General features: G+C 29.4%; 1 protein-coding gene across 1 annotated transcript in view; it reads left to right on the top strand.

Annotated features, from left to right (window-relative positions):
- Positions 1-14,709, top strand: part of LOC142222136 (uncharacterized) — a 350,911-nt gene that overhangs the window by 298,030 nt on the left and 38,172 nt on the right. Inside the window, exon 9 of the mRNA XM_075292103.1 lies at positions 13,387-13,499. Within this exon, the coding sequence (XP_075148218.1) occupies positions 13,387-13,499 (113 nt within the window). The remainder of the gene's footprint in view (positions 1-13,386; positions 13,500-14,709) is intronic.

The following is a 14,709-nucleotide window of genomic DNA, read 5'->3' as shown; positions in this document are numbered from 1 at the left end:
TGTGTCGAAAATGGGGTGTATGACCGATCTCCAGATGTGTATTCTTGGGCTTCTATAAACTGTATTTATTACCCGATTTGCCTGAAATTTGTAATCTCGAGTTATTATGGGACCACAAATAGGTGTGCCGAAATTGAGGTGTATCGGTCCATTTTTTTGGTATTCCCCCATATAGACCGATCTCCCGATTTGACTTCTTGGGCGTCTACAGACTATCTTTTCTAGCCGATTTTCTTGAAATTGAAAATCTGGAGGTATTTTAAACTCACAAATAGATGTGTCGCAAATGGTGCCTATCGGTCTATGTTTTGATATAGCCCCTGTATAAACTGATCTCCCGATTTTACTTCTTGGGCTTCTAGAATTCGTAGTTTTCACCCAATTCGTCTTAAAGTGGAATTCTAGAGGTATTTGAGGAACATTAAGGTTCCTCAAATGAGGCTCCTAGGAACCGTAGTTTTTATCCGATTTGCACAAAAATGTAAATACACTGGAATTTTAGACCCTCAAAAATCTGTATCACATTTATTTTTACCGATCCATAAAGCATCAATATAGACCGATTTCACTTCTTGAGGGTACACCCAAACTATACTTGTTTAATCATATTTTTTTTATTATTATTTTTTTTTCAAAAGCAATAAATTTCGGAAATAATATCAAATTTTAGGATAAGTTTAGTCTTGTTCAAATTGGATACCTTTGGCACGAACTTTGGGCTTCATACGGCCAATAAACGGCATCATATGTTGCACAAAGAAGAATCTGCTGTATTTTGGCCCTACTCTTGTCGCCAAATTGAGATGCCTTTGTGCCCAAAAATCCTCAATTAAAATTTAAATTCCTTACAAAAATCCCCTATAAGTGTTTGGCAAATTTCTATGATTAAAATAAAGGAATATGTTGTAGAAAATCCGTATTAATCGGATAGAAACCATAATGGGAATAAATTATCGTTATTAATATATAAATATAAAGAATCTTTGAAATGTTATCTCATCTTCTGTTCAAAAACTGAAAATGCATTTATGAACCAAAATTTACTCAAAATATACTACAAAAAAATGTTTCAAGAGCAAAATGTTATTTTTGTATGGTGACCATGTAACATATTTGTCTCTAAAATGTTATTTTCTCGTCGAATATAACCTGCTTGCCTAAATCAGATACATGATTTCCGAGAAAATAACGTGGTTGCGAAAACCATGTTACATGGTCACCACCCAAAAATAACATTTTGCTCTTAAAACATGTTTGAGGTGATCATATTCCTTCTCTGGGTGCATCTTCGTCATTTCTATATTTATGAGATACACTGTCAAAATCAGTAATATACGCAAATAAGGCGGCAACACTGTCAAAATCAGTAATATACGCAAATAAGGCGGCAACACTGTCAAAATCAGTAATATACGCAAATAAGGTTCGATTCGTCACGAATTTATTTGGCAATAGTAGAAAAATATTCTAGCCAAGCAGAATAAAATATAAATTAGCACCTTGACATCGTTTGCTGTGGAATAAAGAGTGGCAAATTTTATTATTATTTTTTTTTTTTATATTTTGAGAATTGGCTGTGTTTATGCAAGACATTAAGAATGTAGAAAAAATAAAAAGAATAATAACCATTATTCTAAAACTGACTAAATAGATTTCGACAAATTCCCACAAAAATCCCCCATATTTATTGGAATTTATCAGCAAATCCCCAAGTCCCCAACTCAAAAATTTCGTCTCCATTCACGAAAAATAGCACCAATTTGGAAGAAAATACCCCATATTGGCAACACTGGTGCTGATTCCTGTTGGAATGTCCATGGTCTGCGGCCGAAAGGTTTATCTGCCCAGAGCTTCAATACTGTCTTTTGGGACATTTTGCTAATAATAATCGACAGTTATTTTTACCCCATGATGGATGAATATGTTATGAGCGGGTCGAGACCACGTTTGCAACAGTTCTACCAAAAATGGTAGATTTTTTTATAGTTTGATAGATTCGTAGAATTCTTGATGTTTTGGTAGATTTTGCAAAATATATCTCTCCAAATAAGAGGTACATCAATTTTCTATAGAAATATGATTCTGACCAACATTTCTATAAAATTAAAATTTTGACAATATATTATACAGAAATAAAATTTTGATAAAATTTTCTACAGAAATAGAATGTTGATAAAATTTTCTATAGAAATAAAATTTTGACAAAATTTTCTATAGAAATAAAATTTTCACAAAATGCTCTATAGAATTAAAATTTAATAATTTTTCTATAGTTTTTTTTTTTGATAAAATTCTCTATAGAAATAACATTGTGATAACATTTTCTATAGAATAAAATTTTGACAAAATTTACTAGTAAAATAAAATTTAAAAAAAAAAAAATCTATAGAAATTTTGACAAAATTTTCAATAGATATAAAATATTCTATAGAAATAAAATTTTGATAAAATTTCATATAGAAATAAAATTTTGACAAAATTTTCCATACAAATAAAACTTTAATTTAGATTTTTAGTAAATTTTTTTTTCAAATTTTGGTAGATTATTTTTGGCACGAGTGGCAACCGTGATAGCGACCATCGGCCGTTACGAGGCCCTTGAGTTCTGGTGGCCAATCGAAGGTGTACATTTTCAAGTGACCTCTTTGGCTTGTAAATCCGATCAATTTTGTTTGTTTACAAAATGTTTAATTGGCGTCTGGAATGGAATGGCGTCTCATAGGAGAAAACCAAACAACTCCTTAGCTCCTTTCCAGTCTATCTTGTTTTTGATCATCATATAAGCTCTTTCTCTTTTTGGAACTTTAATGGTTTTAGTTTTTCGGATAATTTTTGATGTTGTTACCGTTTTGGTTTCGTCCACTTTTTGGACGCAATGCAACACTGGCAGTATTTCTGTAATGAGCAATAGTACCAGAAACAAAAGATTTATTCACATTTAAATGCTGAAAGGCTCTACCACTTGAGGTTTACCAGCCCAACATAAAACAGTCAAACTACGACGGTTGTCATTTACATTTCGGTATTAACAAAAATAAATATTCCACATCGAAAATAGTTTTATTGTTTTCAAAAAATTTTCCCATTTTGCATGCGTTTGAACCAATTTGCCAAGGAATTTTGCCACTCTGATTGAGGTCTGATTTATTATACCCTCCATCATAGGATGGAGGTATATTAACTTTGTCATTCCGTTTGTAACACATCGAAATATTGCTCTAAGACCCCATAAAGTATATATATTCTGGGTCGTGGTGAAATTCTCAGTCGATCTAAGCATGTCCGTCCGTCCGTCCGCCCGTCTGTTGAAATCACGCTAACTTCGGAACGAAACAAGCTATCGACTTGAAACTTGGCACAAGTAGTTGTTATCGATGTAGGTCGGATGGTATTGAAAATGGGCCATATCGGTCCACTTTTACGTATAGCCCCCATATAAAGGGACCCTCAGGTTTGGCTTGTGGAGCCTCTAACAGAAGCATATTTCATCCGATCCGGCTGAAATTTGGTATATGGTGTTGGTATATGGTCTCTAACAACCATGCAAAAATTGGTCCACATCGGTCCATAATTATATATAGCCCCCATATAAACCGATCCCCAGATTTGGCTTGCGGATCCTAAAAGAGAAGCAAATTTCATCCGATCCGGCTGAAATTTGGTACATGGTGTTGGTATATGGTCTCTAACAACCATGCAAAAATTGGTTCACATCGGTCCATAATTATATATAGCCCCCATATAAACCGATCCTCAGATTTGGCTTGCGGATCCTCAAAGAGAAGAAAATTTCATCCGGTCCGGCTGAAATTTGGTACATGATGTTGGTATATGGTCTCTAACAACCATGCAAAAATTCGTCCATATCGGTCCTTAATTATATATAGCCCCCATATAAACCGATCCCCAGATTTGGCTTGTGGAGCCTCTAAGAGAAGCATATTTCATCCGATCCGGCTGAAATTTAGTACATGGTGTTGGTATATGGTCTCTAACAATCATGCAACAATTGGTCCACATCGGTCCATAATTATATATAGCCCCCATATAAACCGATCCCCAGATTTGGTTTGCGGAGCCTCAAAGAGAAGCAAATTTCATCCGATCCGGCTGAAATTTTGTACATGATGTTGGTATATGGTCTCTAACAACCATGCAAAAATTGGTCCACATCGGTCCATAATTATATATAGACCCCATATAAACCGATCTCCAGATTTGTCTTGCGAAGCCTCAAGGAGGAGCAAATTGCATCCGATCCGGCTGAAATTTGGTACATGGTATTGGTATATCGTCTCTAACAACCGTGCAAAATATGGTCCACATCGGTCCATAATTATATATGGCGCCCATATAAACCGATCCCCAGATTTGGGTTGCGGAGCCTCAAAGAGAAGCAAATTTCATCCGATCGGCCTGAAATTTGGTACATGATATTGGTATATGGTCTCTAACAACCATGCAAAAATTGGTCCACATCGGTTCTTAATTATATATAGCCCCCATATAAACCGATCCCCAGATTTGGCTTGCGAAGTCTCCAAGAGAAGCAAATTTCATCCAATCCGGTTGTAATTTGGAACATGGTGTTAGTATATGATCTTTAACAACCGTGCCAGAATTGGTCCATATCGGTGCATAATTATATATAGCCCCCATATAAAACATTCTCCAGATTTGACCTCCGGAGCCTCTTGGAGGAGCTATCAGAGTCCATATCCATATCGGTTCATAATCATGGTTGCCACTAGAGCCAAAAATAATCTACCAAAATTTTATTTCTATAGAAAATTTTGTCAAAATTTTATTTCTATAGAAAATGTTGTCAAAATTTTATTTCTAGAGAAAATTTTGTTAAAATTGTATTCGGTTCATAATAAAATTTTCATCACTGTCAAAATTTTATTTCTATACAAAATTTTATTTCTATAGAAAATTTTGTTCAAATTTTATTGGGTTCATAATCATGGTTGCCACTCGAGCCAATAATAATCTACCAAGATTTTATTTCTATAGAAAATTTTGTCAAAAGTTTATTTCTATAGAAAATTTTGTTAAAATTTTATTTCTGTAGAAATTTTTGTCAAAATTTTCTTTCTATAGAAAATTTTGTCAAAATTTTTATTTCTATAGAAAATTTTGTGAAAATTTTATTTCTATTTTGTAAAAATTTTATGTCTACTTTGTCAAACTGAATTATAAACGTATTGGATCGATCTTTTTTGATTTAATATATACCACGTATGGGCTTACATACAATTTAGAAGATGGTGTTAGGAGGTTTTAAGATACCATGCCATCGGCAAGCGTTACCGCACCTTAAGTAATTCGATTGTGGATGACAGTGTTTAGATGAAGTTTCTACGCAATCCATGATGGAGGGTACATAAGCTTCGGCCTGGCCGAACTTACGGCCGTATATACTTGTTGATCTTCAAAACGAGGACTCTGAATGGATCACTTACTTCTTCAGTTGTCGAAAGGTCGACTTCTCTTTACTTTCGGCATCATACGCATGAATCCACCATCCATCATGCCTCACGATATCCTAGACGTGTTTCAAAGCACCACCCTCATAGTTTAGGATAATTTATATCGACCAATCGACACGAGCCCTGTTTTGAGCAATGCACTAATGCTGGAATATTTGGTCAATCTCACGATAGCTCACATGACGATCTTGCAATACCAGTTGGCGCACAGCATCGATGGTTTTCGGAAAAACAATTAGGTTAGGTTAGGTGGCAGCCCGATGTATCAGGCTCACTTAGACTATTCAGTCTATTGTGATACCACATTGGTGAACTTCTCTCTTATCACTGAGTGCTGCCCGATTCCATGTTAAGCTCAAAGACAAGGGACCTCCTTTTTATAGCCGAGTCCGAACGGCGTTCCAAATTGCACTGAAACCACTTAGAGAAGTTTTGAAACCCTCAGAAATATCACCAGCATTACTAAGGTGGGATAATCCACCGCTGAACAACTTTTTGGTGTTCGGTCGAAGCAGGAATCAAACCCACGACCTTGTATATGCAAGGCGAGCATGCTAACCATTGCAATGGAAATTCGTATTGGATTCACTAAATTCGTATTGGATTCACTAAATTCGCTGCTACTTGATGGGGCTTCATCATCAAAAATTGAATTAAAATTATAGATACACTGTTGCTGAATTAGTCCATGTCGAAAGTTGTAAAAAATAATCGCACGCAAATAAATGCAATATATCAAAATGCTTTTGTAAGCTTGTAAACAATAGAATGAACTGTCATAAATTTGTCAGACGAGCGATTTAAATGTGATAGCAATCTAAAATTGATTGCAATACATATCAGTCACATTGTAATATGTTTGTCATTCTGTTTGAAACACATCAAAATATTGATCAGGGTGATAGGCCAAGATGTCTAACAGCCTTCAACAACGAAGCTAACGTGCTGAAATTTTGGACAGGCTCTTGTTAATGTTTCGATATAGCCCAATTTTCCGATTTGACTAATTTAGGGCAGGAAGTCGCAATTTTCATCTGCTTAATATTTAAAATCAAGAGGTATTTTATCTCATTAAAAAGCTGTTCTCAATTTGATTGATGTTAGTTTACGTTTTTATATAGTCCCCATATAAGCCGATTTTACTTCTTAAGGGCATGCAAGCCTCTTCAATATGTCTGAAGTTCAAAATCTGTTTTTTTAGATCGAATAGGACGAATGCCGAATATAGTTTATACCAGTCAATGTTTTGATATAACTATCATTTAAACCAATCTGCCGATATGATTTTTTTGGCTGCAATTTTCCTCTAACTTTCCCGAAATAATTTTTTTTTCGGTGTATAAATTCCTCCTTATCCTTGCTTTGCATTCACCATGATATCTATGTAGTGTAGGGTATAACCATGCTTCAATCTAGCCCATTTTAACAGCATTTTTCCTTGTTTTACCTTTTCTGTTGATTTTTCTTATTAGTCTTCTGCATCGTTGCTTCCTCCATTGTAATTTTTGTTTTTGCCTTTGCTAATTTCCATTAATTAAAAAACAAATAAAATGTTGAAATAAGATGAGCAAATAAAGAACTTGACTCCCTGAATCGAGGATGATTGGTATGGTGTGGTAGGCAAGGTGCAAGGATATTAAACCGAAAGGAATCAGAAAGCTGTTAAGACAAACGCAAAAATTACAACCAAGAAAATGGGAGAAACAGAAAAAAACAACGGGAAGTAAACGAATGTAACTGCCGCAGTATTAAAATTTAATATTCCACTTATAAACGTTGCATACAAATGAAATCGTGGGGGAACAAAATCTTCAGGTTTCGTCCGTTGTATGAGCAATATAGAAAAAGAAAGAAACGTTATTTCAGAAGTAATGTTGGCATAAACTGCATTCATAAAAATGACATTATGGTTGGCATTTTTCTATTCCCTTACAATCTACCTCCACTCCGCCCCCGTACGGATGGCTACAAGAAAGAAAGCCAACTTTTATTTAAATCAAATTTAATTGCTTTTGATATAAAGTCATTTGAATGGATTCCGCGCGCATTTGCCAGTTCTAGGGACGGTTGGGAGTGTTCACTTTTAATTGCCACCTTCAAGGCAATGCAAACATTATTGGTGACAACAACCAACTCGAGTGAGAGGAGGGGGCAAAGAAATGGTTAATGAAGCCTTAAGTAAAGAACATGATTGGGAAAATTTAAAAGAGATTTCTAACGCCTTCACTGGTATAAAAATTAGTGTAATACAATCAAACCCAGTACAACGACTATCCGAATAAATCACAGGTATTTTATTCAGTTAATTGGTTGATTGATCGAACAAATACTAGAAAAAAAAACTACTGCCAAAAAAACGCAATGAAAATTTTCTTTTTCAATAATCCCTAGTAAACGTTCAATACCAAAATGATATTGGAAAAATCATTTCAATTGATTTAATAGATCGCAAACAAGAATTCCCCCAAACTTGTGATCCGAAAGTAGTGCGTGGATCATCTCTTATGAATTTTACATTGGACTTTTCATAGGAGGTAAGCACTTCGTTTTCGGATCCTCTCATTGCTTGGAAGTTTATTTGAATGCAGACTTCTTATTTTAGTCCATATGAAGTTTATGTTAGATAAAAAATAAGAAGAAATAGCTATATAAGCTTCTATAGTTCTTGATCGGTTTATATGAGGGAGTCTAATAGCAATTTTGAATCAATATAAACCAATCTTCGCGAAGTAATTAAAGGACCAAATTTCAACCAGATCGCATGGAATTTGAATCTCCAAGAGGCCACGGAGGTCAGATCTAGGGATCGGTTTATATAGGGACTATATATAATTATCGGCCGTTATGCTAACATCGCGTACCACATTTCAACGGGATCGGATGAAATTTGTTGCTTCAAGAAGATATACAATCACGGTTGCCACAGTTGTTAGAATTCTATCAAAAATGGTTGATTTTTAACCTTTTTTTTAGATTGGTAGAATTTGTGAAGTTTTGGTTGATTTTGCAAACTATTCCTCTCCAATTAAGAGGTACTCCACAAATTTTCTATAGAAATAAACTTTTAAAAATTTTTTTTAGAAATAAAATTTTCTATAGATATAAAATTTTGACAAAATTTTCTATAGAAATAAAATTTTGGTAAAATATAGAAATAAAATTTTGACAAAATTTTTATAGAAATAAAACTTTGACAAAATTATTATAGAAACAAAATTTGGAAAAAATTTTCTATAGAAATAAAATTTGGACAACATTTTCTATAGAAATAAAACTTGGACAAAATTTTCTATAGAAATAACATTTGGACAAAATTTTCTATAGAAATAAAATGTTGACAAAAGTTTTGATAGAAATAAAATTTTCACAAATTTTTCTATAGAAATAAAATTTTCACAAAATCTTCTATAGCAATAAAATTTTGGTAGAATTTTCTATAGAAATAAAATTTTGAAGAAAAAAAATTCTATAGAAATAAAATTTTGAAAAAAAAAAATTTTCTATAGAAATAAAGTTTTGACCAAATTTTCTATAGAAATAAAATTTTGGTAAAATTTTATATAGAAATTAAATTTTGGTAAACATTTTATATAGAAATTAATTTTTGGTAAACATTTCTATAGAAATAAAATTTTGGTAAAATTTTCTATAGAAATAAAATTTTGGTAAAATTTTCTATAGAACTAATATTTTGACAAAATTATCTATAGATATAAACTTGTTTCAAAATTTTATATAGAAATAAAATTTTGACAAAAAATTCTATAGAAATAAAATTTTGACAAAATTTTCTATAGAAATTAAATTTTTACAAAATTTTCTATAGAAATAAAATTTTGACAACATTTTCTATAGAAATAAAATTTTTACAAAATTTTCTATAGAAATAAAATTTTGACAACATTTTCTATAGATATAAAATTTTGACAAAATTTTCTATAGATATAAACTTTTCACAAAATTTGCTATAGAAATAAAATTTTCACAAAATATTCTATAGAAATAAAATTTTGACAACATTTTCTATAGAAATGAAATTTTCACAAAATTTTCTATAGAAATAAAATTTTGGGAAAATTTTCTATAGAAATAAAATTTTCATAAAGTTTTCTATAGAAATAAATTTTGACAAAATTTTCTATAGAAATAAAATTTTGACTAAATTTTCTATAGATATAAAATCTTGACAACATTTTCGAAAGATATAAAATGTTGACAAAATTTTCTATAGAAATAAAATTCTGACAAAATTTTCTATAGAAATAAAAATTTGACAAAATTTTCTATAGAGATAGAATTTAAAATTTTCTATAGAAATAAAATTTTTACAAAATTTTCTATTGAAATAAAATTTTTACAAAATTTTCTATACTTATACTTTTGACAACATTTTCTATAAAAATAAAATTTTCTATTGAAATAAAATTTTGGTAAAATTTTCTATAAAAATAAAGTTTTCATCAAATTTTCTATAGAAATAAATTTTGGCAACATTTTCTATAGAAATAAAATTTTGACAAAATTTTATATAGAAATAAAATGTTGGTAAAATTTTATATAGAAATTAAATTTTGGAAACAATTTCTATAGAAATAAAATTTTGACAAAATTTTCTATAGATATAAAATGTTGACAAAATTTTCTATAGATATAAACTTTCACAAAATTTTCTATAGAAATAAAATTTTACAAAATTTTGTATAAAAATAAAATTTTGACAAAATTTTCTATAGAAAAAAATTTTCACAAAATTGTCTACAGAAATAAAATTTTCACAAAATTTTCTATAGAAATAAAATTTTGACAAAATTTTCTATAGAAATAACATTTTTACAAAATTTTCTATAGAAATAAAATTTTGACAAAATTTTCTATAGATCTAAACTTTTGACAAAATTTTCTATAGAAAAAAATTTTCACAAAATTGTCTACAGAAATAAAATTTTGACAAAATTTTCTATAGAAATGAAATTTTGACAAAATTTTCTATAGAGATAAAATTTAAAATTTTCTATAGAAATAAAATTTTGACAAAATTTTCTATAGAAATAAAATTTTGACAAAATTTTCTATAAAAATAAAATTTTGACAAAATTTTCTATAGAAATAAAATTTTGGCAAAATTTTCTATAGAAATAAAATTTTGACAAAATTTTCTATAGAAATAACATTTTTGATAAAATTTTCTACAGAAATAAAATTTTGACAACATTTTCTATAGAAATAAAATTTTTACAAAATTTTCTATAGAAATAAAATTTTTACAAAATTTTCTATAGAAATAAAATTTTGACAAAATTTTCTATGGATATAAAATTTTGACAATATTTTCTATAGAAATAAAATTTTCAAAAAATTTTCTATAGAAATAAAATTTTTACAAAATTTTCTATTGAAATAAAAATTTCAAAAATTTTTCTATAAATATAAAATTTTGACAAAATTTTCTATAGATATAAAATTTTGACAAAATGTTTTATAGATATAAAATTTTGACAAAATTTTCTATAGATATAAAATTTTGACAAAATTTTCTATAGATATAAAATTTTGACAAAATTTTCTATAGATATAAAATTTTGACAAAATTTTCTATAGATATAAAATTTTTACAAAATTTTCTATAGATATAAAATTTTGACAAAATATTCTATAGATATAAAATTTTGACTAAATTTTCTATAGATATAAAATTTTGACAAAATTTTCTATATATAAAATTTTGACAAAATTTTCTATAGAAATAAAATTTTGACAAAATTTTCTATAGAAATAAAATCTTGACAAAATTTTCTATAGATATAAAATTTTTACAAAATTTTCTATAGAAATAAAATTTTTGTAAAATTTTCTATAGAAATAAAATTTCGGCAAAATTTTCTATAGATATAAAATGTTGACAAAACTTTCAATAGAAATAAAATTTTGGTAAAATTTTCTATAGATATAAAATTTTGACAAAATTTTTTATAGATATAAAATTTTGACAAAATTTTCTATACATATAAAATTTTGACAAAATAATATGTCGTTTCAATTTCTGATTGTATATTCTTAACCAGGAAAAAAATCTTAAGTAAAGCTATCGTTTTGAAGTTATGCATAAACTTGTGTTATGTCTAGTCCAAAATTTGCCATAACGATCCTTTTTAAGATTTTTTATTATAATTGATTTAAATTTTAATTCTAATTTCTATAGAAAATTTTCTATAGAAATAACATTTTGGTAAAATTTTCTACAGAAATAAAATTTTGCCATTTTCTATAGAAATAAAATTTTTACAAAATTTTCTATAGAAATAAAATTTTGACAAAATTTTCTATACATATAAAATTTTGACAAAATTTTCTAAAGATATAAAATTTTGACAAAATTTTCTATAGATATAAAATTTTGACAAAATTTTCTATGGAAATAAAATTTTTACAAAATTTTCTTCAGAAATAAAATTTTCACAAAATTTTCTATAGAAATAAAAATTTGGTAAAATTTTCTATAGAAATAAAATTTTGACAAAAATTTCTATAGAAATAAAATCTTGACAAAATTTTCTATAGATATAAAATTTTTACAAAATTTTCTATGGAAATAAAATTTTTGTAAAATTTTCGATAGAAATAAAATTTTGACAAAATGTTTTATAGATATAAAAGTTGGACAAAATATTCCATAGAAATAAAATCTTCACAAAATATTTTATTAGAAAGAAAGTTTTGACAAAATAATATATTTTCTTCTGTTTCTGATTGTATATATATATATTCTTAACCAGGAAAAAAATCTTAAACGATCTACCGATTTGTCATATTCACGCTACAGCCTTCAATGATAAGGCTATCGTTTTTGAGTTTTGCATAAACTTGTGTTATGTCTAGTCCAAAATTTGCCATAACGATCCTTTTTAAGATTTTTTATTTGAATTGATTTAAATTTTAATTCTAGAGGTACCCAGCAAAAAAATTTGAAGTTCTTCTCAAGGCACAACTTTAAAAGAACTTCCAAAAATGCCCTCCTAAAGATGTTGTTTATTTGAACTGCACTGTAAGTTCATTTGATTCAATTTTTTATAACTTGCGTTTTTCCTATTTTAATGAGAAATTAATATTTTTGTTTCAAATAGGTTAAACACAAATTAAGAATTAATAAAATGGTACAAATTATTTAAATTTTTCTGAAAAATTCAAAATTCTTTCCAGAAAAATTGCGAATTTTTGAAAATATTTGATGACAAACGTCCCAAACTAGCGTTGTAATGCATTAAAAATCATAAAAATTCTTAAAAACTAATTATTTGTCAAAATATCACAAAATTTGTTAATTAACATCCAAAACACTGAATTCGCCTCACACCTTAAGAAGTGATACAAATTCAGTGCAGCGGCTGTTGAAATGGTGGACATCCGTCCTATGACAAGCCCATGTTAAATTCATCGCTTCTGCGTCAATTTGGCACCACTTCCGGATCCAAAAAGGAAATTTTCTCTACCTTTTTGGCGATGCTTTTTTGCTGGGTTTTTAGGACGCTAAGAACTGTGCTAAATTTGGTAACCTTCGAAAATAAGATAAATTTTTCAACACTTTATTTTAAAGACGTTTTGTAATTGAGCATAATTTCTACTTGTCACACATGAAATAAAATTGAAAAGCCGAATAAATGAAATTTGTTTCCTAGAATCAAGTACGCAAAACTCCAATTTAAAAGACAATTGCATCTTAAATATATACTTACTTCAATTCTCCTCTTTTTTGACTCGGAATCAATACCAAAATCATTAGTGTAAAGACAAAATCTTTGGAATCGGGCATGCTTGGTTTTTTCAGTGTACAAATTTTCTCTTTTTTTGCGATTGTAAAAAAAAAGTTTACATTTATTATCTTTGTTTTTATTTTCAGGTTCGTGATATACCTCCCTATGATGAAGGACGCCGTCTATTAGATTTAATGGATATGTCTGTGTTTGATTTTCTTACTGGCAATATGGATCGTCATCACTACGAAACATTCAAGTGAGTATGAATGAAAATAAAGGAAAAGCTGAAGAGTAGAAAAATATTGGTGAACCAATTTTGCTAATGAATTCCAATAATCAAAAATCATTTTTAATTGCATTAAAACTATGGTGGAATGGATATGAGATGGCATCTGATATGTCCTTCATGTGGTTTCTCTCTTTGGTTTTTGTTTTTCGTCATACCACCAGACAGATGCACCAGAGCAATTTCATATTTGAATTGAGTTGGCGGCAAATAAAAAAACACACACACATACGACCATGAGACCATGCAAATAACACTGGAAGCTAACCAATTATAAATTCATCGGAAAGACTATAGCTCAGCAGCTTTTCCATGAATATACTACTCGACGGGAAGAAAATCCCAACATACCACCACACATACCAAAGCCACAAGTAAAATGACATTCAGTTATTATGACTTTCGGCAAAGTCAGCTTTTTCTTGGATTCCAATTTAACTGCGAAATGATTTTACGGACCATATTACCACTAGATTCATTGGCTAACAATGGGTGGTTGGACGGACATACAAGGATTCGATAGAATTTCTGTGAATGGAAGCAGATAGAAATGTATTTCCATGAAAAGAAAAAAATAAATTCATATTCCTTCCGGAAAGCGGTATTAGTGAATCGACAACTAAGTAAAGTTCAATTTGCGATGAATATTAGTTTTATAATATCCATAGCGTTCAATACTCATGAGTGCTGATTCCTCGTTCTGAGATAAAACCATGATAATGAAAAGTAAGACAAGCCTAGGCAATCGCCGTTGTGCATACTTGGCATACTGACATCACACACCAAATTTCAACTGGATCTGAGGATGTGGAAGCACTCGTTCCAAAAAAAATCGACCAAATTTTTAAGAAAATTTTACCACAAATTTACCAAATTTAAAAACGAAACAAAAATTTTAAAAATTTCATAATATTTCTGTGGTTAGTTAAAAACAAGTATATACGGCCGCAAGTTCGGCCAGGCCGAATCTTATGTACCCACCACCATGGATTGCGTAGAAACTTCTACGAAAGACTATCATCCACAATCGAATTACTTGGGTTGTGGTATCTTAAAACTTCTTAACATCGTTTTCTAAATTGTGATTTAGTCCATACATGGTATATATTAGACAAAAAAGTTATGTATAGTTAAGTCTACAAATAATTACGAATCGATATGGACTTTTTGTACGTAGAGA

This window comes from Haematobia irritans, chromosome 1 (genome assembly GCF_050003625.1).
Source record: "Haematobia irritans isolate KBUSLIRL chromosome 1, ASM5000362v1, whole genome shotgun sequence".
Lineage (NCBI taxonomy): Eukaryota > Metazoa > Arthropoda > Insecta > Diptera > Muscidae > Haematobia > Haematobia irritans.
This window is presented reverse-complemented; position numbering and strand designations above follow the sequence as displayed.